This window comes from Lemur catta, chromosome 7 (assembly GCF_020740605.2).
Source record: "Lemur catta isolate mLemCat1 chromosome 7, mLemCat1.pri, whole genome shotgun sequence".
In the NCBI taxonomy this organism is placed as follows: domain Eukaryota; kingdom Metazoa; phylum Chordata; class Mammalia; order Primates; family Lemuridae; genus Lemur; species Lemur catta.
Genome location: NC_059134.1, coordinates 21928488 through 21953529, shown reverse-complemented (window position 1 = coordinate 21953529; position 25042 = coordinate 21928488). Strand labels below are relative to the sequence as shown.

Here is a 25042-nt window from a genome sequence, read left to right as displayed (position 1 = left end):
GTTATTAACTAAATAATAATTGTCAAATTATGTCTCCTACTTTCATTCATTCATTATAAGTTTTAATCATTGAATGAATGATCAAGATGATACTGTGTGGAAGTCTGAAACCTAGAATTTGGAAAGTATCCATTCAGTTATCTATTTCATAAATAATGTTTTAATTGAATTTAAAAACCAAGGCTAAACACTTATGGAGCACCTGTTATATGCCCAACACCTTACTGAAAAAATATTCAAAGATACCATATCTGTCTTGAAGGAACTCACAGTCTGGATAATAGAACCTTCTATCAGCAAAGCTCTTTGCAAACCATTTGAATACATTGTATCATTTAATTCTCACTACTCTATTTTACAGATGAGTAAAATGAGGATGACAGAGATGAAGCAATTTACCCAGCTCCCCAGCTCACTCTGGCTAGAAAACAAACGGAAAAATTAGGGCTCAATCAGGGGGTTCTGTCTCTAAATGTAAAACTCTTTTCACAAAGCCCCTCAACGTTATCTTTTTTTTTTTCTAGCTTTTTACTATGGAAAATTTCAAATATATACAAATGTAGACAAAATAGTATAATGGACCCCATGTAGCTGTCATCCAGCCCTCTAATTACCAGCATCTCATGGTCAACTTTTTTTTTTTTTTTTTTTTTAGACAGAATCTCACTCTGTTGCCCAGGCTAGAGTGCCATGGCATCATCATAGCTCACTGCAACTTCAAACTCCGGGGCTCAAGCCATCCTCCCGCTTCAGCCTCCCAGAATGCTAGGATTATGGGCGTGAGCCACCGCTCCTGGCCAACCTTTTTTTATTTATACCTTCATCCACCCACCCAATATGATTTTGAAGCAAATTGAAGATAGCCTATCATTTTGCCAATAACTATAACTTCCGTTAAAAAAGAAACTTTGGCACATTAAAATTTTGGACAGTTTATTTGAGCAGACAGCAATGTATTAATATGAATTGGGCAGCTCCAAACTGGATTTGGCTCAGCATCTGCCGAAGGAGCAAGAGAGGAAGGCTTTAATAGGGTGAATCTGGAAGCGGAGCAAAGAAATTATTTGATTGGTTAGGGTTTGAATGATTGCCTTTTAGACTATCCAGTGGGAAGATCAAGACAAACTAATGCCCAGTTGGCCTCCTGTGATTGACTGAGTATCTTTTAAATTAGCTGTTTATAGGACATGAGTCTGAGTTAGGTTTCAGTTTCCTTAATATTATAGGAATTCAGGGGTTAGAGCCACCTCAGTCTAATGGTCTCCCATTGAATTATTTTAACACGTCAGTGCTGTTATCATATTTAAAAAGAATGAACATTTCCTAAGTATCAAATTACCAGGACTATCTCAAAAATGTCATAAAATGTTTTACAATTTGTTTATTTGAATTAAGGTCCAAATAAGGTCTAAAATTTGCAATTGGTCGGTATGTTTCCTAAGTCTCTCTCAATTGATAGAGACCTTACCTTTCATTTCTTTTTTATTTTCTTGCAATTTACATTTAAAGGAACTGGATCGTTTGTCTGATAGTTTCCCATGGTATGTTTTTTTCTCCCGCATCACCAGGATGTTGTTTAGTATGTTCCTCTGTATTTCCTATAAATTTATTTTGAATTTAGAGCAGTGGTTTTCAGTCTTTAGTGGTCATCAGAATCACCTGAATGGCGTGTTACAACAGGCGGCCAGGCCCCACCCTCAGAGTTTCTGATTCTTGTCTGGGGTAAGTCCCCCAAAATTTGCATTTGTGACAAGTCCCATGTGATGCTGACCACACCTTGAGAACCATTGATGTTGACCAGACTGAGGCTCAATCAGCTTCACGTTTGACTTTTTTAAAGCAATACTGCCTCAAAGGTGGTACCATATTCTTCCTACTTTATTTACGAGCTAGGCTACTTCTAGGCAGAAAAACTGCCTCATCTACCAAATGGTTATTCACTGGAAGAGTCCATATAGGAAAGACTAGTCTAGAAAATGATGAGTTGGTTCACTAGCATCTTCCAATCAGAGGTTTTAGTCTGTATTTAAAGCTGAGCATTTACATTGATTATGCATACATAGACATAGGCAAGCATCTGACTCTTATTGTTTTTTAATGTAATCATTCCATAGGATTTATTTTATTGTATACTCCTTTCCTTGTACCTCTTCTTTACATAGAGCATTGTATTAATTTGGGGGAAAATTGTGTGCACAGGTGGGCTTTATTTTCTATGATTTCCTTTCAGCCTAGTAAAGAGGAAGTTACAAAATGGTTGTTATACAAAGGGGACATCTGTCTTATGAGTTAAAAAGCACTGCATTACACAAGGATGGCCAGTTATTGTTCTAGGCTGTGTGATCTCAACTGACTGGGAACTATTTGGTGCTGGAAGAGAAGGGACCTCAAGCTCAGGAGAGGACCTGGGAACAGAAGCATAAACAATGGGAAAAGCACGATGGGTATTTCTACATGCAGATAGTAAAAATATATGCACATTAGATTCATACCTATTTGAAAATTAGCATCAATTATTCTTTTCTTTAAAAATACTTATCTTTAGCTGGTTATATAAGTAATAAATATTCCTTACAGAAAATTTCAAACATGTAGAAAAGTATAGGAAGAAAATTTAAATTGTTTTATTTATATTCCTGTGCTATCTTTGTAGGAATTTTGCTACAGTTTTTTCTAGCCATTTTCCTAAATATATATTCACATTTTACATGCCAAAGATTATACTGTACAATTCTGTCTTTTTTATATTATTAAATTGGTTGGGGAATTTTGTTTAGATTTAACTTGCTAATTCCTTTTGATTCTATAATTATTTAAGAGCTATAAGCATAATAGGTCCATGTCCAATTTTATGTATCTATCATTAAAAAAAAATTCCCATGAAATCACATCTTCTCCAACCAAAGCCCAATTCTCTGCTGTCCTTCACTGCTAAATTTCTCAAAACAGTTGTCTACATTCTGACTCTACCTCCTTACCTCTCTCTCTTTTTTTTTTTTTGAGACAGAGTCTTGCTTTGTTGCCCGGGCTAGAGTGAGTGCCCTGGCGTCAGCCTAGCTCACAGCAACCTCAAACTCCTGGGCCCAAGTGATCCTCCTGCATCAGCCTCCCAAGTAGCTGGGACTACAGGCATGCGCCACCATGCCCGGCTAATTTTTTCTATATATATATTTTAGTTGGCCAGATAATTTATTTTTATTTTTAGTAGAGATGGGGTCTCGCTCTTGCTCAGGCTGCTCTTACCTCTCTTTTATGCCTAACTTTTTTTAGTAAAGACATATAAGGACATAGTTTTTAAAAATCAATTTGCTGAAGGTTTACAAAGAAGAAACAAAAACAAAACCTAAACGATGCCCCTCTCCTTCCACTCTATCCTCTTTTACTTTAACATTGTTTTATAGTCACTTTCCTGTGTATGTATATGTGTGTATGTGTTCGTGCATTTATTTGCTGAAATATGATTTAATACAATAAAATGCACCCTTTTAAGTATACAGTTTGGTAATTTTGACAAACATATACACTCATGTAACTGCCACCCAAGTTAAGATAGAGAATATTTCCATCACCCCTAAAAGTTCCCTAAAGGCTCTTTGCCATCATTCTTCCACCTACCTCCAGCTCCAACCAACCAATAATCTCCTTTCTGTCACTATAAATTAAATTTTACTGTTATAGAATGGCATGTAAAAGGAAACATACTGTACATATTCCTTTGTGTCTGGCTTCTTTTGCTTAAAACAAAGTTTTTAGCATCACCCATAGTAGTGATTTGCTCCTTTTTATTGCTTAGTAGTATTCTATTATATGAATATACTAAAACTTATTTATTCATTTACCTATTTTTGGACATTCAGGCTGTTTTTAGGTTTTGGCTATTATGATTAAAAACTGCAGTGAACACTCATGTATGTCTTTTTTTTTTTTTTTTTTTTGAGACAGAGTCTTGCTCTGTTGCCTGGACTAGAGTGAGTGCTGTGGTGTCAGCCTAGCTCACAGCAACCTCAAACTCCTGGGCTTAAGCGATCCTACTGCCTCAGCCTCCCGAGTAGCTGGGACTACAGGCATGTGCCACCATGCCTGGCTAATTCATGTATGTCTTTTTGTGTATACATGTTTTCACTTCTCTTGCAGATACCTCGGTATAGTATTGCTAAGTCATAATGTAAGAGTATGTTAACTTTGTAAGAAACTGCCAAACAGTTTATCCATTGTTATTTCGAGTGGTTGTACCATTCCACACTCCCACCATCAATGTATAAAAGTTCCAGTTGCTCCACATCCTCTCCAACTCGTAGTATTGTCAGCCATCCTAATTTTAGCCATTCTGGTGGGTATATAGTGGTATCTCACTGTGATTTGAATTTGCATTTCCATGATAATTAATTAATAGTGTTGAGAATATTTTCATGTGCTTACTGGCTATTTATATGTCTTCCTTTGTGAAGTATCTGTTTATATCCTTTGCCCAATTTTTTATTGTTTTGTCTTCTTATTAAGTTGTAAGAGTTATTTGTATATTTTGAATACAAGTCCTTTGTCAGATACAGGTATTGTGACTTTTTTCTTCCCATCTGTGGCTTATCTTTTTATTTTCTCAGAAGAGTCTTTAAAAAAAAATAGAAAATTATTAATTTTGATAAAGCCTAATTTATTCTTTTTTTCCTTTTATGATTACTATTTTTGTGTCCTAAGATATCTTTGCTTACTCCAAAGTCATAGAGATATTATCCTATGTTTTTGTCTAAAAGTTTTACAGTTTTAGCTTTTACATTTAGGTCTGACTCATTTCAAGTTAGATTTTTTTGCATGGTTTGAGGTAAGGGTTAAAATTCATTTTTTTTCCTTACAGATATCTGTCTAGATTTTCCAAGACCATGTATTGAACAGACTATCCTTTCCCCTATTGTATTATCCTGTCAACTTCCTTGAAAATCAATTGGTTATATATGTTATGGTCTTTTTCTGGGTTCTCTACTCTGTTCTATTGAATTATGTCTATTCTTATGCTAACTCCAGCAATATGCTTCAAAGTATTCTATGGGTCAAGGATAAATCAATGGAAATTAGAATTTATTTTAATTGAATAAGTAAACATAACATATTAAAATCTGTGGAATGTAACCAAAGCAATACTTATTTATAGGTTCAAATGCATATATTAGGAAACAACCTTCACATAAAGAAATCCCAGGGCCTAGTAGCCTCACCAGTTAGTTAATCAAGTAGTCAGTAAAAGCAGTAATCTCATAAAACTCTTCCAGACCTTAATAAAAGAGAAAACATTTCCCTGCGAGCTTTATGAGGCTAGTGTAGCCTTGATACCAAAATTTAATAAAGATACTCAAGAAAAAAAATCACAGGCCAGTCTCACACATGAATGTACATGAAAAATATTTTTTAAAATATTAAAAACAAAACCTATAATACATAAAAATAATAATACGTAACACCCAAAGTGGATTTATTGCAGGAACATAAAGTTAGTTCAACATTAGAAAATCAAACAATATAATATGCTAACAAAATAAAGTAGAAATATCATTGATTATCTTAATAGGTACAGAAAAAATGCATTTAATAAGATCAAGTATTTATGAGAAAACTTTTAGTCAACCAGGAATGAAATGGAACTGCCTTGATATAATAAAGAATATTTACAAAAAGAAGGGGGAAAAAAACTTACAGCAAACATCATACCTAATGATTAAATGAGACAAAAATTCCCACCATCATCATTTCTCTTCAACATTGGAGGTCCTGGCCTATAGTATAAGGCAAGAAAAAAAATTAAAGTGTAAGGATTGGAAAGATTCTCAGATAATATGATTGTGCATTTAAGAAATCCAAAATACTTTTGAGATAAATTATGAGAATTAGTACCTGGATTTAGCAAAGTTCCTGGATATAAGGTCAATATATCAGAAAGAGTTTGATCAGAGAACCAGAACCATAGGAGTGATATAGAATAAAGGATTTATTTTAGAGATTTGACCTTACATAATTGTGAACTGGTAAACTGTCCGTCTGGCTGCTGTTTCTGCAACTGGTGCTGAGCCTGTACTTACAGGACAAGTGGTCAGGAAGGAAAAACGAACATGAAGTGGAGAAGAGAAAGGACAACCGGAACCCATAAGGATCAGTCTGGAGCCTATTTATCTCTCTTTCACCAGAACACACACTGGCCTTATTCAATCCCCAGGCCTCCAACTTCACTGCCCTGGATGACCTGCCATGGAACCACAGTCACACTCGGCCCAGTATTTGAAGAAGCTAAAGGAAAAGATCCCATAGGAACCCAAGGAGCTATGGATCTAGCAGCTGCCCAATACCAACAGGGTAAGCCAGCAGAGCTGCAAAAACTCGCTTGAACTGCAAAAAGGCCTGACCTACCTCAATGTTTAGAGAGTAAGCATGGCCCCTGCTTTAATTTTGCCTTCCAAATTTGGGACAGTCTTCTCCTATGGCTAGCCCTAACTGGAAGTCATTACACTTGATATACAAAATTTCAACTTATGTCTACACTTTTGTATCAAATAGGAAATGGAAAATTTTAAATAAAATTTATAATATTATCAAAAACTTAATATGCCTAGGCCCAATTCTAACAAAAGATATGTAAAAATTCGACACAGAAAGCTATAAAACTTTTTTTTTTTTGAGACAGGATCTCACTCTGTCATCCAGGCTGTGCTCAAGTGTTCTTCCCAGCTCAGCCTCCCTGGTAGCTGGGACTATAGGCATGCACCATCGCGCCTGGTTTGTTTTTTTTTTTGTGCAGACAGGTTCTCACTTGTTGCCCAGACTGTTCTCAAACTCCTGGCCTCAAGCGATCCCCCTGCCTTGGCCTTCCAAAGTACTGGGATTACAGGTGTGAGCCACCGCACACAGCCGGGAGAACATAATTATAATACAACTAAGTGACACAGGGTTAATATTAAAAATTTATTAAGAACTCCTTCAAATAATATTAATAAGAAGAGAATCAACAATCTAATAGAAAAGTGTACAATAAACTTGAACAGTCTCATCACGAAAGAGGATGTCGAAATATTCAGAATTATATGAAAAGCTGCTCCACCCCACTAGTCACCAGGGAAATAAAAATTAAAGCCACAATGGGATATCACTACATACCTACAAAGATGGCTAATGTTAAAAAGACTGAAAATACCGAGTACTGACAAGGATGTGGAACTGGAGTTCTCATACACTAATATTAATAAAAATAATGTAAGTTGGTACAACCACTTTGGAAGACAGTTGTTATTTTCTACTAAAGTTGAACATATGTGTACTATAGGACCCAGCAACACCTCTCCTAAGTATACACCCAGCATCACTGTTTAGAGTAGCCCCAAACCGGAAACAACCCAGTGTCCTTGAAGAGTAGAATGGAAAATAAATTGTGGCATAGTCATTTAACAGAATATTATACCCTATACAGAAATGAACATAAGTGAACTACAACTACATACAGCATATAAGAATTTCATAATGTTGATCAAAAGACACCAAACACAAAGTGTGATTAGTGATTTCATTTACATAAAACTCACACAATGGGCAAAAGGAAATTATAGTGTTTAGAGGTGCATGCTATAGTAGATGCAGTTGGTGCCCTGCCCCACCCCATTCACCTGGTGAGTGCATCCATCCCCTGGGTTCTGCGAACATTGACTGCTAATAGCTTCACAGCAACTCTCCACCTGAGAATGGCCCTCCACTGACAGCTATCCTAGCTGGAAAGGTCTGAGAAGTTACACTCTCTCCCCAAGGGATCCTGCAGCCAATGACTAACAGGTATGGGAATATAAAACTTCAGCCTCCTGCCTCCGTGGGGGACAACTCAGTGGAGGCATTTTTGGTCCACTGGAGATCAGATTGAGGCTTGGCTTCAGCTGAACCCACATTTTGAACTAATGTCTCCTCTCCTAAAGTGCCATCAAGTGCCATCCTTACTCTCTTACAGGAATTCACCAGGGCACTTCCTCACCACATCACTTGAACAAGAATTGCCATCTCAAGCTCTGCAACTGGGGGACCAATCCTAAAATAGTTGGTACCGCAAGTGGTCCTCAAAAGCAGATTTTAAGGATGGGTTCTGGAGTTGAATAACAGATGGCAACGAAGATCCTATGAACAGTGGTAGGTGGAGTGACAGTCCCTGTGGTGAACTGGGACAAGATTAAGGTGGAAAGGGATACACTTGCTTATAAAATGTCCCTGGCATGTGAGAAGTTCGATAAATTGTCAGTAGGAGGATTGTGAGCCGGGCACACAGTGGTGCGCCTGCAGTCTCACTACTCAGCAGGCTGAGGCAGGAGGATGGCTCAAGCCCAAGAGTTCAAGCTTAGCATGGATAACAGTGAGACCCCATCTTAAAAAAAAAAAAAGGATTGTGAAATTGGCTGGTCGTTGCTTAGAACCACTGATGTGTTAGAGAAAAATGACAGGCTCAGATCAATTAATCACCAATTTAAAGCAAAGTATGAGTCAGAGGGCAGCATTTAAAGCCCTATCTCCCGCAGCCAGAGGGCAGCCTAAGCTCAAGCATAGGTCTTAATTGTAAATGGAAGAATTTCAGAGAAGGAAGAATTTCAGAGAAGGATGAATTCTCAGCCTAGGCAAGTTGCCAATGTCAAAGTCAGGGCCACGATAAGGGGGAAATAGGACCCAGAGACTGAGCAAATGTGATTTGAGACCCTTGAACTTGCAGATTAACCTGAAGCCTCTGGGCCTGCAGAATTGGCCCCCTTGTTCAGAGGCCTCCTGAAAGGAGGTGTCTTCCAAGACACCATGAGCCTGCCTCAAGATGTGCCCCCACCCCCTCTCCAGCCCTTCGGATCAATCACTAGGATCAAATATCAAGATGACCCAACTGAGCAAGTGCTAAGCCTGCTAAAAGAAGAGAGAGAGATTCACATGCCAAAGCAGTTGCAGAGTCTGGCTGAAATGTACTGGCAAGAACTGGGAGAATTTGCCTGCAAGTGGTATATGGATCAAGTGGGGTAGAATATAAAGCTGAGAAGAGGGGGATTTGTCAATGTGGGGGCACTCTCTCACCCAGTATAGGCCCTGGGAGATTGATTTAATATGCTGTTAGGAAGGCTCTTAAAAGTTTGGCAAAATTGGTGGCCCACATTAAATGAAGTAGGCAATCAGAACTGCTGTGGCAGACTATGGGGAAAGGATTGAAAAGGCTCAGAGAGGCTGTGTGCAGTGGCTCACGCCTGTAATCCTAGCACTCTGGGAGGCTGAGGCGGGCAAATCGTTTGAGCTCAGGAGTTCAAGACCAGCCTGAGCAAGAGTGAGACCCCATCTCTACTAAAAATAGAAATAAATTTAAAATTTAAAGAAAAAAAAAAGAAAAGTCTCAGAGAAGTTAGCAGAGTGAATCTCCTGTAGAATAGCAGAAAACCCACCAGTTCCAGTTGACTCTGTCCCTCAAGAGGACCTAGAGGACTTGCCAAGTACATGCTGGTAAGTGGACCCCAGCATTGTTGAAACGCTCAATACTGGTCATCTTCTGTAGGCCTGGACTGATGGCAGGAGATGCGGTCACAGACCTGGCTCCCTGGTTAGGAATGGGAATGACAGCACCCCAGAGAAGCAGAGGCCAGCTGGCAGCACTTAACCCCTAGAACAAGGTGGCTATAAGGTCTAACTGCCAGCCAGGAGGCCTGATTCACAGGGATCTGTGGAAGTGACTGATAGGGTATGGTATTTGTAAGGTGGGCTTGCCAGATTTAGCAAATAAAAATATAAGTTGCCCAGTTAAGTTTTTATTTCAGATAAATAACAAATAATTTTTTGGTATGTCTCATACGTATCTGGCTCTATGTGTGTGAGTGTGTGTGTCTGTGTGTTTCCCCCAAAGACATCCAAGAATGAATGAGCAGACAGCTGAGGTGAGCTTCATGATTAGAAAGTCACAATTCCCTGCAGAGTTTGAGATCTTAGCCAATCCTCATACCCAGAACCCAGAACCCATCAACTGAAAGAAAGGCCAGGTTCTCACAAGAACAGACATAATAACACCATGGCAAGTACATAAAATAGTGATTCCCCCACTCCTTCCTCACAAGGACCTAGGGCCATTTTACTATGGAAAGGAGAATACCAGGTCTTTCCAGGGCTGTTGGATACAGGGCTCAAGTTGATGGTTATAACCAGGGTCCCAAAGTGCTATTATGGCTGTTAGAGGAGGGGCACATGAGGGTCAAATGGAGGTGACAAATGGAGTTCTGATCCGAGTCCCTCTCACTGACCCGTGCAGTCACCATTTTCCCGGTTCCCAAATACATAACATAGCAGTTGGCAGAAGCCTCACCTCTGTTGCTTGACCTATAGGTAAGAGCTATGGTATTAGGAAAAACCAGTGAAAGTCCTTGAAAGTTTCCATGACTCCCAGACAAGATAGTAAATAAAAAATAATACTGCAACCTAAAGAGAACAGTAGAGATAATGTCACTTTCAGAGACTTAAAGGATAGTGGTCCCATTATATTACCCATTTAATTCACTGATTTTGGCCTTTGCAAAAATTGAGGCATCACTGTGGATGAGAATGGCCTACTGCAAACTTAATCAAGTCATAGCCCCAATTGCAGCAGCTATGTCAAACATAATATCTTTATTAGAACATTCACACACAGGTAATACACAATATACTTTCCTTGTCTTGCCTGGAGCTGTGTTAACTCGCCAATTCTCTGTCATAGTCTGAAGGGACCTGGACAATCTGGACATTCTGTGGAACATTACATTGGTCCACTATATCAATGACGTCACATTAATGAAATCAAATGAGGAAGACATGGCAAGTACTTGGAGGCCTTGGAGAATGAGAGATAAACCCTGTGAAGATTCAGGGGCCTGCTACATTAGTGGCCTTTTTAGGAGTCCAGGGTCTTGGGGCAGCCAGGCCATTCCTTCCAAAGTAGGGGACATGTTATTGTACCTTGCGTCATCCCTGCCATTAAGAAACAAATGCAAATGCCTTATAGGCCTGTTCATTTCCAAGTGACATGAAACTCTTCAAGCTTTGGGTGGAGCCCAGAGCAGTGAGGCACTCTGCAGCAAGTCTGTGCTGCAGCGCAGGTGGCTCTGCTCCACACCAGCACACTGCTGCCAGTTGGAAGTATCTGTGGTGGTGAAAGGTGCCTTTTGGAGTTTATGGAAGCTCTAGAAGGAAAATCTCAATGTTGACTTCTAGGCTTCTAGAGCAAGACCATCCCACCTGCAGCAGAAAATTATATACCCTTCAAAAAACATCTCTTTATCACCCTGTTCAATTAAAAAACAAAAATAACAACAACAAAACAGAGCTCCTGGCATGTACTAGAGTAGATATGTTGATAGAAGTTGAGTGACTGACTATGGGACATCAGTTGACCATTAAGCCAGAAGTGCCCATTATAAGCTAGGCACTGTCAGGTCCACCAACTCATAAGGTTGGGTGGGCACAACAACAATCTATTGTAAGATGGAAGAAACACAAGCTGGGTCAGGCATGAACAGAACCAGAGAACACAGCTGTTGCTGCAGGAGTTATGGCCCTGACTCCTCCATCATCCACCCCTGCGGCACCAACACTTCACTTTCAGCTTAACCTTGGATGCATGGTAGGCCGTCCCTGAGGACCTGACAGAGGAGACTAAAGCCTGAACTTCCTTAGCAGACATCAGCTTGGTATGTGGATGCAAGCTCAAAACAGAATGCTGCAGCCCTGTAGCTCCACTCGGGGATAGCCCTGCTGGAGTAGTGCAGGGAAATGCTCTCAAAGGGCAGGGCTGCTGGCATTGCACCTGGTCATCCACTTTATGTGGAAAGAGAAGTGGCCTAAACAGAGTCCAGTGCTAGGCCCCTGAACCATCATCATCCCTGGAGGAAACCAATCAGTCATTTCTTGGCAAGTAGATTACATTGGACCATTTCCAAACCAAACCTGGAAAGGGCTCAATTCATTTGACATGTTCTAGGTATGATGTTTGATTTGCTTACCTGCAGTGCCTCAGCTAGCCCTACCATCAGGAGTTCTCGGCCGGGTGCAGTGGCTCACACCTGTAATCCTAGCACTCTGGGAGGCCGAGGCGGGAGGATCACTCGAGGTCAGGAGTTCAAGACCAGCCTAAGCAAGAGTGAGACCCCTGTCTCTACTAAAAATAGAAAGAAATTAGCCGGACAGCTAAAAATATATATAGAAAAAAATTAGCCGGGCATGGTGGCACATGCCTGTAGTCCCAGCTACTCAGGAGGCTGAGGCAAGAGGATTGCTTGAGCCCAGGAGTTTGAGGTTGCTGTGAGCTAGGCTGATGCCACGGCACTCTAGCCCAGGCAACAGAGTGAGACTCTGTCTCAAAAAAAAAAAAAAAGAGTTCTCATACTACCTGACCCATTGGCATTGGGTCTTCCACAGCATCACAACAGACCATAGGACCCACGTTACAACAAAGGTGTGTCAATGGACGTATGGCCATGAGAGCCACTGGTTTTCATATACCACACCACCCTGAAGCTGCCAGCCTGAAGGATCAATGGAATAGTCTGTTGAAGACATAGCAAAGGTATCAACTTAGAGATGACCCCCTGCTAGGATTGGGCTCGATAGCATGGTATCTTCAGGACATGGTATACATCATTAAACTAATGACTGTTATATGGTACTGTGTCCCCAAGAGGTAGAACACACGGGTCCAGGAACTAAGGGTTAGAAGTAGGAGTACCCACGCTTACCATCACTCCCAGTGACCCACTGAGGACACGTGTGCTCCCTATCCTCAGCACTCTAGGCTCGGAGTTTCTAGAGCCCTGGTTTCCAGAGGCAGAATGTTTCCACCACAGTACACAGCCAAGAGTCAGTCCTATTAAACTTTAAGCCTCACCACTGCCAAGAGACCAGTAAGCAAAAAAAAACTATTCACTCTCCCAGCAGAGTGAAACTCTCCTTATCTGATGCTAAGGAAGAGGCAGGGCTGCAGGGAGCTGGGACAACACAGACAGAATTCAACACCCCCCTCCTCCCCGGGGCATCTCTTACTGTCCCACCAGGCAGTTTTAATGGTGAACAGACAAGTACAGCAGCCTCAGCCTGAAAAGGCCATGGTGACCAGGGGCTCAGACTGCTCAAGCTCTGTCAGCAGAGGTGCTAGCTGGGGCTGGGAGCCATCCAGAATGGGTAACAACGGAGGGAGATAGCGATGACCAGGTGGAACCCCCAGAACACCAGTGGCAGTGGGCCTTGCAATGTGTCGCACTGACTTTCCTTTTATAAGCTTCTGGGGGAAAAGAGAGCAATCAGGATCCTGAATAGGCTATTCAAGGGTGGGGTGAAATTATTATATGAAGCAAATGGATCCAAGCAGTGCAAGGGGTGAGCTGCATGGCTGCTGTGCGGCACCACCCAGGTCCCCCGTTAAGGAGTGTTCCCTCCCCCGGGTGCTGGGAATCTCAGCCCCCGAGGACTCACAGTTGAGCCCTGTCACAGGCATTGCCCTCAGTGGAAGCGGCGACCTCACCCACCTTCACCTCTCCTCTCTGGGAACAGCTCACATCCAACGACTGGATGATGTGCCCTCAGTTCGGGACAACCCTGAAGGGTCGCCCAGGCCTGAGAACTCCCTGAGGCATTGGCTGAGGCTCCCGCTGCGACCTCATCACAGTTCACCTTCTCTCTTTGCCCCATCCTGCTTCCCTCCCTCCCTTACAGGTGGTGTTCCTGCCCTCCCTTAGCGAGCCACCTGCACAAATGTCCATCTTCGAGTTTGCTTCCCAGAAAACCCAACGGATGACAATGCACATTTACAGATATGAAGGTAACCACCAGGAAAAAAAAAAAGAGCAGTTTAAAAAGTTAAAAGTGGTTTTCTCTAGGGAGAGGATGGGGTGAGGCAAAGAGGGGCAGGGGACTATTGTCACACAGCCCTTCTGTAGTCTTTGTTGTTTTTAACATGTGCATGTATTACTTCCACAATTAAAACTTTTTTCATTTAAAAATTGTAAGAATCTGATACTGTTCTGTTTTTAAACCCTTCAATCGCTTCTTATGGCCCTTAGAAAATCCTTAAGAATCCTTAACATGGCTTGTCAATCCCTGCCCATCTGGCCCTGCTGAGTTTCCTATCTTATTTCTTGCCACTCCTTCTCACACTCTGTTACCTGCTCCTCTAGACTTTCCGTTTCTCTTCCTCACCTCTGGGCTTTAAACATGCTGCTCCCTCTGTCGGGAATACTTTGCCTGTCCTCCGCGCCACCTGGTTCACTCCTGTCCCTCCATCAAATTTCAGCTTAGATGTCACCTGCTCAGGGAGGCCTTCTTGACCCCCAGACTATCTTGAGACCCCCTTCTGTCACTCCTGCAGCATCTGTACATCTTCTTTCCCAGCATCAGCCTCCTGAAGTTACCTGTTTAACGTCTACATTTCCTTTATTCGTCCATGAGATCTCTCTCTCTCGTTACTGCTCCACTGCTAGCACCCAGCACAGAACTACAGCGTGGTAGATGGAAAAGATTTACTAAATAAGTGACTTTTGCCAAAATGTTTTCTAGAGTCCCAGCTCTGTAATCTGCAACAAATTATATAACTGTCTGAGCCTTAGTTTGATCAAGTATGAAATGGGGCTAAAAATAATACCTACCTTAGAGGGTTGTTTTGAGGATTAAGTGAGTTATGCCAGTAAAGCCCTTAGCGCAGTGCCTGGATATAATACCCATTCGATTAATGCATGCTTAAAAATAAAGGCTCACACCAGCAGACTTTGGCACCATCACTCTTTACCCTTTCCAACACTGAGTACTGTGTTTTTAAGTATTTCTATGAAGTTTATAGGCCAAAACAATGGCATCTCATGGTTTTAAGCCAACATGTATTTTCGAGCCACCAGGTTTTGTGAATAAGATGGTTGTACCCTGCTGCTCCACACCAGGCACACTATAAAGAAAGCAAATATTCAGCGCTCCTCTCTCTTCCTGTTACAGCTTACTGGGGGGTGGGGGTGGTATCTGAGAAAGGAGCCCCAGTGTGGAGGTACATTGTTCATGGCCTGGGCTGCTAAATGGCAGGTGTTTTTCACAGCACCTTCAGGTTTCACAGAATCCTCTTGCTTGACCTTATAGGAAGGCTGTGGGGCCCCGCTCTCCTCAGCCAAGCCAGGTGGAGGCCTGCGCCTTGAACGTTTCCAAGAGAGGTTAGAACCAGCAGGCCCAGCAGCTCCGGACGACACTTCCTGTGTGGGGTTCAAAAACCCGCCTCCCCTCCCAGCCTTGGGTGCTTGCTTCGGAAAATGGTGAGTCTCCCTCTGAGAAAGACCCCTTTTTCATGCTAGCATTGCAAACAATGGCCCCAGGGGCCTTGTCTCCAGTAGATGTTTTGAAAAAGTCTTCTGATTTCTTTTTTCAGAAGTTATAAGCCGACTCGTCTCCGCCATCTTAGTAGAGTAAGCGTCCTGTGAGAGGAAGATGCAGTCGGGCACTCTCTGGAGAGTTCTGGGACTCTGCCTCTTATCAGGTGAGTGGGGTGGAATGAAAATGGGTGGTGTGTCTCCAGACCACTGGAAGGCTCACGGCCTTACCTGGCGCTGCCCAGTGGCACCAAGAAGCCTCAATTTAATAGAAAATGTAAGGAACTGTTTGTGCTGCATTAGGGCAGGGAATTAGAGCCAGAGGCTGACAAAAAAGATATGCCACAGGTGCCTGGGGGAGGGTTCCAGGAGCAGTCAAAGAAAAGCAGTGGGGATGATCCTATCTATTGACCAAATTCTGTTGGTGAACTTACCCAGCCCTTAAGAACTAACAGAAAAGAGGTTAGAAGGGCAAAGCTCCACTCTTTGTTTTGGGGAGATCAAATAGTTGAACCCAAACTGCACAGGGTATATACAGCAAGTTTAGTATCTTTGAGACAATAAAAACCCTCATAATTTTCAGTCCTTTTTAGGTGACCAAGAGCTTTCAATTAGTATAGTCCTTTTTGAAGCAAGGTGGGATATAAATTGACAAATAACTAAGACCATTTACATATTTCGTATGAAATAAATAATATTTTCTAAAAAGTTGCCATTTACTAGGTAAAGAAAAAATTCTTCACATGTGTTAACTGATTTAACCCTTACTTCCACCTTGGAAGGAAGGTGTTATATCCCCTGTTGTACAAATGAAGACATTGATACTCAAAAAAGTTAAATAACTTGTTTAAAACCACACAGTAAGTGCTGAAGCTGATCTGGGAAATCGGGATTTCTGTCTGCAAGGCCGGTGCTTTGAATGACTGTATCACATGAGACAAAATGGCTCACGATGGTTTTATTTCAAAAACCTAGAAAAGGCCATCCCAGCTGGGGCCCCTAGCTCAGATGCACAGCTATAATGCCTCCATTTTCTTCAACATTTTGGGTTTCTCAAACTTAAATGTGCACACATGTCACCTGGGGTTCTTGTTAAAATGCAGCTTCTGTTTCAGGAAACCTGCTGTGGGGACTGAGATTCCACATGTCTATTAAGCTCTCAAGGTTATTAATCTGCTACTGGTGCAAGGAACACATTGAGTAGCAAAGGCAGGATATGACTCCTGCAGGGAGTGGCCAGGCATTTTCTTAGAGAGCTATGGTATTTTTTAAGAAAAAACTATGCTTTTTCTTAAAAAAAAAAAAAAAAAAAAGAAAAAGAAAAAGAAAGAAAGAAAGAAAAAATAGAGAATATCAAAGACCCAAGCACCCCTAGAAATTTGGCATCATAAGAACATACCCAGTCTGCTCTGGGGATAGGGCAGGAGGGAGCATGTCTCACCAATGTAGAGGCTTTGCTAAAAGAAAGATCTAGATATACAGAAAATTTTCAGGCAATGCCAGGGAAACTGGTCATTGTAATGAATCCAAGTTACCACTGAGTGAGGAGACTTTGGAGGGCCCTGTGGAAATGTGATCAAGCTCTTTAACACACAGGCTCTAATTGATGAGTAATCGGGGTTTCAGATATTTCCACCTCTTTCTCAAGCAGAAAACAAATGGAAAAACTGAACCGTCAGACAAACAGGAGCTAGAGATAGGACAAGAAGCCCAATGTTCATACCTAACCAAAGGCTTGTTTTTCTTCCACAGAGACCAACTTTCAAAATGGAGGCTTGGTTGCAAAATTCTTTTGCTATTTCTCCAGTCATCCAAAAAGCAGTCCTAACTTTTTCTGATTTCTTCTTGCCAAATACTTCATATTTCATATTTAATGCTAGATGCTTTCTTGCTCTATTGCCTCCCAAATTGCCCAGAAACCCCTGGTCAATACCCAACAACAAGTTCACTTTCCTGGGGTATAGAAATGACTGTGATCTAACTGTGGTTGAGAAGGACTTCAGATGTCATACATGGTTGGACTGGAATACAGCCCTTTCCCTGTTTGGAATTGCAGGCACCCACAATATTTACTAACTTTTTTTATTATTATTTGTTTTCTAGTTGGTGCTTGGGGGCAGGAAGGTAAGATGTGCATTCTTTCTTTGTTGTAAAATCAGCCCAGCATTCTTTGTATTTATGAGTAGAGCTTTCTCTCAGCCTCTCACAGAACTTCCACAGAGACCAGTGAAAGGAATTGCTCCCATATTTTCCTTTGCCTTTTTTTCATAAGTCTAGGGATATGTCTAGCTGAGAGAAGCAACAGAGATCATAGGAAATAACAAGTCTTAATTATTGAAAAGAAAAATTGAGACTGTTAAATTAAGGTGAAAATGCCAACCATTCTCATTTGTTTGCATTCTACATTTGCTGTGAGATTTTGTGGAGGTTGTGTGGCAAGAATGCATGCACAGGGTTACTCTGGGTAAGCTTCTGGGGAAATATTTGGGTACATACTCAGAATCACATGTCTGAATACTCTGAATATGTGTCTACATGTGTGTTCATGTATGTGCACATGCATGAGTGTGCTTAGCCTGGACTTACTTTCTCAATCACAATGGTAGAGTCTGAGTGTTGGAACACTGGAAGCCTCTCTATCCAATCAGCTCTTCCAAACTGAGTGAACTAATGGTGTATCTAAATGCAAGCACTGTCCTCGTCTACATTGCACCGTGGAGCCATTTTTGTAAATAGCCATCAGATATTTAATATAGGATATAAGGCTCAAAACAGCTTTTCATATACAGCCAAGAAAATTTGAAGGTCCATTATTTCCAAAAGATTGAGGGAAGAGTCCTAACCCATGGGAGGAGGGTCTGATCGTAGCTGCTGATAGAACTATTACTAATGGCTTCTTATTTTCCTTTTCAGATAATGAAGAAACTGGTAAGCGGATTTTCACTCTATATGATCTCTTTTCAAATGTGGAATAATTTTACTTAAATTCAGCCAATTAAAAAAAAATGTGGAACAAAATGATCATGGGGACAGGCACAGTAATAAGCACTGAGAACTAGAACTAGTAAAAGGAAAATACAGCTATCTTTCAGTGGAATCTGTATGAAACGTGCCTGTATTTGTTGCTAACTGTCATGTCTTGTTAAAGCTATTTGTGTATGTATCCCTGAGTATACAGTCAGGGAAGAACACAAATGTAGATGTGGGTTGGAGCTACCATGCATTTTTGTATAAACGATGAGATCCTTGAAGGCAGAGACAGTGTCTCATTTACCTAGCCCAGGGTCTGGCATGTATTATGCGTTCAGTGAATATTTTTTGAATGAATAAATGAACAAAACACATGAACTCATTGCTAATTCCCTCCACTCAAGAAGCCAATGGTCTTGTGTGAGATGCAACTGATAATATAGTCGTTTTAAAAAGAAAACGTTGCATGCTAGGATATGCGCAGATACAGAGTAAACAAGGTTGTTATGAGGATTGAATGAATAATTTATTTAAGGCACTTAGAAGATTATCTGGCATAGAAGACAGTAGGTACATTTTAGCTATTATATGGAAAGCACGCCGACTATAGATAATAAGCATTGAAGTTTATTGAGCATGCATGTTTTAGATATTGCTCTAAATATTTTACCCAAATTCCTTCATTTAATTCTTCTAACATCACTATATACAGATAAAGAAGCAAAGGCTGAAGTGTCCAATCACAGAGACATAAATGCAGATTTATATGATACTGAAGCTCATTTTCTTAACCATTGTGAAATACTGTCTCTGGATATGTATAAAATCTTTGTGAGAACACTTATGTCTAAGTATATACATCTAGGCCCTTGTATGAGCATGGATAAGTCTAAGCTCTGCTACTGAATTTATGCCAATTAAAGTTGTGAGCAATTTTCTTTGCATTCCTTTTTTCAAACAAACATACCAAGCAGAATATAATGTCTATTTATGTTTAAGTTATTTTATTTATGATGTCTAGTTCACTTAACATTTCTAAGAAACACCAGTGTTGAAAAATTATTTATGAGTCAAAATAATATCAAGTGTCTGTGGTCATTACACTCAACTCCCAATTATTAGCAAGTAGAAAACCTGGGGAATAATTTGTTTGCATTCTGTTCCGTCTCGGCCAGAGGGCTGCCTAAGCAACTGGGTCAGAGCTCAGTTCTGTTTTCCATGGTAGGAAGACCCCAAGAAGGAAAAGAGGAAAGGAAATAACATCTTTCTTGAGCATATGCTATGTGCCATTCACTTTCACCCTCATAATCCGTTTAATTCTCACAAAAACCCCGTGAGGGGGGTGTTTTAGCTCCACTTCCCTGATAAGGAAATTGAGGCTCAGAGAAGTTAAATGATTTGCCCTTGGTCACACAGACTAGGGCAGATCTGGGATTCAAACCCAAGGCTTGTGACTCTGAGTCCAGTGCTCTTTCCCCAGGAACATGCTGTCTCTGAGCACCACCACCTCTCCTCTCTTCCAGCAGCCATGCCCAGGCACCTCAGAGCCCAGTGTTTCAGCCACAAGGTTTCCAGGAAACAAGGATGGACCCCAGCCCTACCTCCCAGGGCAAAACTAACCGCTGTGGGGAATTTGGCTAGATCCCCAGGAGGCATTTAGTGGATTATGAGTTGATTTCATCTGTCCACACCAATGGGCCCTCCCTCTGTCAAAAATAACTGAGAGTTGATTATATTCAAAGATAACATAAAGCCAATTTTTATTGGAAGAACCATTTCCTGAAAATGTGTAGGTGGTTTACATGATTTAAAGGCAATAACAGAGAAAATTATACCGAATAAGAAGAAAGGTGTTTGTTCTCTATTATGAAGGACTCTGTTAGCTATAAGAAATAATTTCTGAATAATGAGAAATAGGTAAGCTAAGAATGAGTGCTTCAGTGGTGTGGAGGTCTTTATCTCTGAGAAGGCCCTTTCATATCTGGAATATGGTTCTGGCTAATGCCAGAGTCAAGAGGGTATGCCTGAAGGCTTCTAGAATTTTCCAGCCTTAGGACTTTAAGACTTTCTGAGCTTCAGAGTGTGTAGAAGCACATCCTGGTATATTCTTAATTTGATGTACCTGAGTTGTATCTATAAGCTAAGTTACTTACATCTATGAGCCAAGTTATATCTATGAGCTAAATCTCATGACAAGGTACATACCTCACCTTCAAGACTCGGGGGTCCCTACATGATGAGACCCTCTTTGGGAATTCTTGGAGGCAGTGTTTAGTCCCACTAGAAAAATTTTACCTACTATTTAAACTTAAACTGGAATATTTTCTTACCACTCTTTCCTTCTTTCATTTTCAGGTGGTATTTCATGGAGACGTGAGTTTATCAATCTTTTGTTTATTCCCTGTCTGAGGATGCAGATTGGTGGGTAAAGGAGAAAGAACTGATTGAGAGAGATTAACCCCAAGAACTGAGGTCCTTCCAACTTTATATTCTCATCTCCCATTTCAGAAAGTTTCCAGATACTAATGTTCATCCTCCTCTTCCCAAGTCCCCATGTCCCTGCCTAAACCCTGAAGCCACCTTCAAACCGTTCTCTAGCTTTCGTTCCCCGACACATCCCCTCTTCCACACCCTCCAGCCAGTAGAACTCCCTTCTGACAAGCAAATCTAAGACTTGCATGACAGATGTCTTCCTGCATTGGGTTGGTTCTTTTGTCACTAATTTGCCTTTTCTGAAAATGTCCTGGTTTCTCCCTCCAATTTCCCTTCTTTCTCTCCCATTCCTCAGCATATCAAGTCTCCATCTCAGGAACCACAGTGGAAGTGACGTGCCCTCTGGACCTTGGATCTGAGATAACCTGGGAAAGAAATGGTCAAACATTATCCGAGCATCAGAATGAGAAGCAGCTATTACAGAAGGAATTTTCAGAGATGGAGGACAACGGTTATTATATCTGCTACACAGGCAACTCGAAGGAAACGAGCCACTATCTCTACCTGAGAGCAAGAGGTAATACAGGTCTCCAGAAAAGGCCCCCTTGGACCCCTTAGGGAGGACCATTTCAAAGGGCAATTCTCAATGATTTCTCCTAACCCAACTCACAGTGCCTCGGCCTCTTTGTGCTTCCTCCTACACTCAATCCTGGGACTCTCTGGTGCCACACAGCATCAGCTTTTTCTGGAATACAGATAGAACACCAATAGGGGGCTGTCCGGGTAACCTCAGTCTGTGCTAGATCTAAAATAGCAACTTCCCAAGGGACAGGATTGGGTCATTTACATTGTCTCACACTCAGAACTATAGCAGTGAGTTTATCTGATGCTATATCCAGAGATAAATTTTTCAGGAGGACTTGCGAAAAAGACTCAAAACTATTATCACAAAACATCATAAACTTAGGCGTAATAATAAAATAATAATGATAGCTAACATTTAGTGAGTACTTACCAGGGATTTTTTCATGTAATCCTCTCAACAACCATATGAGTTATTTTATTCCCATTTTGTAGATGAGGAAACAGAGGCTTCGTGAGTTGAAAACACATTTCACAATTCTCACAGCTAGTGAGAAATGAAGCTGGGATTCGAACCCGGGATTCGAGCTTCTACCCATAAGCACCATACTTTGCTTGTTGTTGTAATAACCGAATTGAAAGGGAGGGCTCTGGCCGTGGCAAGCGTGTGAGCATGGAGGGGAGAATGGCCTTTGTTGTTCCTTCCTCATCTCCAGTGTCCTCACGTCTTCCTTTCTCAGTGGAATTCTCCTCTTCTCCCCACCCCCACAGTGTGTGAGAAGTGCGTGGAGGTGGATGTGACGGCGGTGGCCACAGTTATCATAGTCGACGTCTGCTTCACTCTGGGCTTGATGATGTTTGTTTATTACTGGAGCAAGAACAGAAAGGCCAAGGCCAAGCCTGTGACGCGAGGCATGGGTGGTGGTGGCAGGCCCAGGGGTAAGAATGTGGAGTTGGGTCGGCGGAGATTCCTGCCAAGGGGGCCATGCAGCCTGGGCCAGGATGGGTGCCACATCCACAGCTAGGTCAAAACAGCTTCTGCCTGTAATGTTAGCACTCTGGGAGGCCGAGGTGGGAGGATAGCTCGAGGTCAGGAGTTCGAGACCAGCCTAAGCAAGAGCGAGACCCCATCTCTACTAAAAAAAAAAAAAAAAATAGAAATTAACTGGACAACTAAAATATATATATATGTATATATATATATATATAAATTAGCTGGACATGGTGGCGCATGTCTGTAGTCCCAGCTACTCGGGAGGCTGAGGCAGGTGGATTGCTTGAGCCCAGGAGTTTGAGGTTGCTGTGAGCTAGGCTGATGCCACGGCACTCTAGCCCAGGCAACAAAGTGAGACTCTACCTCAGAAAAAAAAAAAAAAAAAACAGCTTCTGCCAGGCATTCACTCTGACACCATGGTATGAACAGAGGATTTTTGAATCTCAGATCACTTCTCTCCTTCCCACTCTATAAAAGTGTAAAAAAGTTTATGAGCGTGATGGGCTTCCTCAAACGCCTATCAGTGCTCTGCGGTAATCAGATTCCATCCCCTAGCTGTGGAAAGAGAAACCCTGAGATATTAGTACCTTCCTTTTCCTTTCCCTTCCCCCCGTGGAAAGAAACAATGGGAGGACGTTGAGCTGAGGACAGTCACAAAATGATGAGAACAGCATGGGGGTCCTTAGAGATGGGACGAAAGAGAGAGAAGGGAAAGGGTGGCCGAATGGGAAAGGGAGCCGTAGAGAACAAAGGGGTTGCCGTCCTCCAGTGGGGTCTCATTGGCACAGTCAGTGCTGCAAGATTGGTGTTCCCTCATGAAAACAAAGACTTTTCCCTTCCCTCTTCTGCAGGACAAAACAAGGAGAGGCCACCACCTGTTCCTAACCCAGACTACGAGGTAACAGGTGATAGAGTGGGCCAGGAAGCTGGGTGGTGGGGAGTCCTTCTAAGGGGAAAGGGGAACAGGTGAGACCGTCCATCTCTTCTGCCAGATACTTCAAAGCCCTGCACTCAGGGATCCCACAGCAACCCACCATGTGCCCGCCTCTGCCTCCTCCATGGTAGAACAGGACCACCTCAAGGATGTATAGCTCCCACAACAAGAAGAGGTGGTGGGCTGAGGGGAGACACACTCCTCTTTCTCTGGCTTATTCATCATCTGGGATACAGCCATAGAGAATATCATATATGCAAACTCTAACACAATAAATTCAGGGCTGATATTCCACCAGCATGCACCAGTGTAGTCATATCAGTTATTAAAATACTTCATTGGTAAATAGCCCCAAGCTTCTCCCACCCCAACCCACCTTATCTCACACACACACACACACACACACACACACACACACACACACACACAGAGCTAGACATCACAGCCCCTCCACCACTGGGCTGCCTCTTGATTTGGGGTAACTAAAGAGTTAATGTCTGACACAGCAGTGTGTGCACTACCAGCCGTTAAATATTTTGCATATCACACCTGGATAAATTCAACAAATATTTACTGGGCACCAGCCAAGCATGTAGTATTTACTTAAGCATTAGTGACTTCTTTAACCCTAAGAAAAGCCCGAGGAGGTGGGTCTCTAGAGTCCCATTTTTGAGATGAGAAAGCTGAGGCTCACAAAAGGAGGTGACTGGGTCAAGTCTCCTACCCATCTGCATCAAGTTAGAATTTGAGCCCAGCTCCTGACTCCAAGTGCAAAGTTCTTTCCGCTGCACTAGAGCTAGATCTTTAGTGCCCTTTCTTTCTTAAGAAGCATGTCTTCCCACCCTACTGACCGCCCCCTCTCCCTTCCAACCCAGCCCATCCGGAAAGGCCAGCGGGATCTGTATTCTGGCTTGAATCAGAGAGGCGTCTGAGGACAGACTGCCAAGAACGCTACTTCCCACTGGCTCCTCTCCCGGCACCCTGCTTCTCCCTGCTCCCTGGGCAAGTCTTGGACCCCATGAGAGGATTGTTCCTGAACCGCATGGTGAACTCATACCCTACAGCCTTGTCCCCAGCTCCCTCCTTCCTGCCTGCTCTGCTGGCATTGGACATTGCTGCTTCCTTGTCCTTTGAAACATCGCTAGTTATGCCTTCACACCTGGCCTGCCCCTCTTGTCAGGATATTTATTTCTGTTATTCACTCCCTGCCAATTCCTCCTGTCCCCCATGGATGTCACTTCTCCCTTCAGCTCTCTTTTTCTGTATGTAAATTGTCCCCCATTCCATCTACCTCTCTATTTTTCCTGCTCTCTGCTTTCCAACCCTCTCTGGGGATGCACTAGGTAGATACTGGCAGAGTTCCTGTCCCACTCACAGATCCTGCCCAGAGCCAACCCCCTGCTACCTGCCCTCATCTCCACCTAAGCCACTGCATGGCCATTCGCAACTCCACAAATGTGCTGGCTGCTCTCAGCTCAGAGAGAGAAAATAAAGTGTATTTGACTGAAAGAGTTGCTGGTCCTCTTTTCTGGGAGGCTCTTGCTACCTAAGTCCACATAGGTCCTCACTACCTTTTACTAAATTCTCTGCTATGATCCCATATGTGAGCACTGCCTATTTTCACAGCTGGTGGGGGCAATATCTGAAGCTCTCTTTGGAGACAGCATCAGAGAAAGAGAGAGAGAGCTAGAGAGAGGGAGACAGAGAGAGACAGGTGAAAGAAAGAAAAAGAGAGAGAGAGAGAAAAGAAAGAAGGAAAGAAAGAAAAAGGAACAAAGAAAAGAAGGA

The 25042-nt window shown here is 42.1% G+C and overlaps 1 protein-coding gene across 3 annotated transcripts; it reads left to right on the top strand.

The window, feature by feature from the left end:
• Positions 1–14978: 14978 nt before the first annotated feature.
• CD3E (CD3e molecule) lies at positions 14979–24763 on the top strand. Of its 3 annotated transcripts, XM_045556373.1 has the most exons (10): positions 14979–15028; positions 15118–15287; positions 15401–15508; positions 17445–17465; positions 18255–18269; positions 20667–20684; positions 21100–21321; positions 22098–22265; positions 23172–23225; positions 24130–24763. In XM_045556373.1, the coding sequence occupies exons 3-10, from the start codon at positions 15460–15462 to the stop codon at positions 24522–24524; spliced, it is 942 nt and encodes a 313-aa protein (XP_045412329.1). In that variant the 5' UTR covers positions 14979–15028; positions 15118–15287; positions 15401–15459; the 3' UTR covers positions 24525–24763. The 3 variants fall into 3 exon arrangements, with proteins under 3 accessions (XP_045412329.1, XP_045412331.1, XP_045412330.1); XM_045556375.1 differs by lacking the exon at positions 14979–15028 and having other exon boundaries at positions 15044–15287; positions 23172–23218; positions 24130–24270; XM_045556374.1 differs by lacking the exons at positions 14979–15028; positions 15118–15287 and having other exon boundaries at positions 15470–15508; positions 20667–21013.
• The last annotated feature ends 279 nt before the right edge of the window (positions 24764–25042 follow it).

Bases quoted from the DNA above. Each gene is read 5' to 3' on its own strand.
- CD3E (XM_045556373.1), top strand. From the start codon at position 15,460: ATGCAGTCGGGCACTCTCTGGAGAGTTCTGGGACTCTGCCTCTTATCA. The intron at 15,509-17,444 runs GTGAGTGGGGTG...TTTGTTTTCTAG, and splicing joins GGGACTCTGCCTCTTATCAG to TTGGTGCTTGGGGGCAGGAA. The intron at 23,226-24,129 runs GTGATAGAGTGG...CTTCCAACCCAG, and splicing joins CCCAGACTACGAGGTAACAG to CCCATCCGGAAAGGCCAGCG.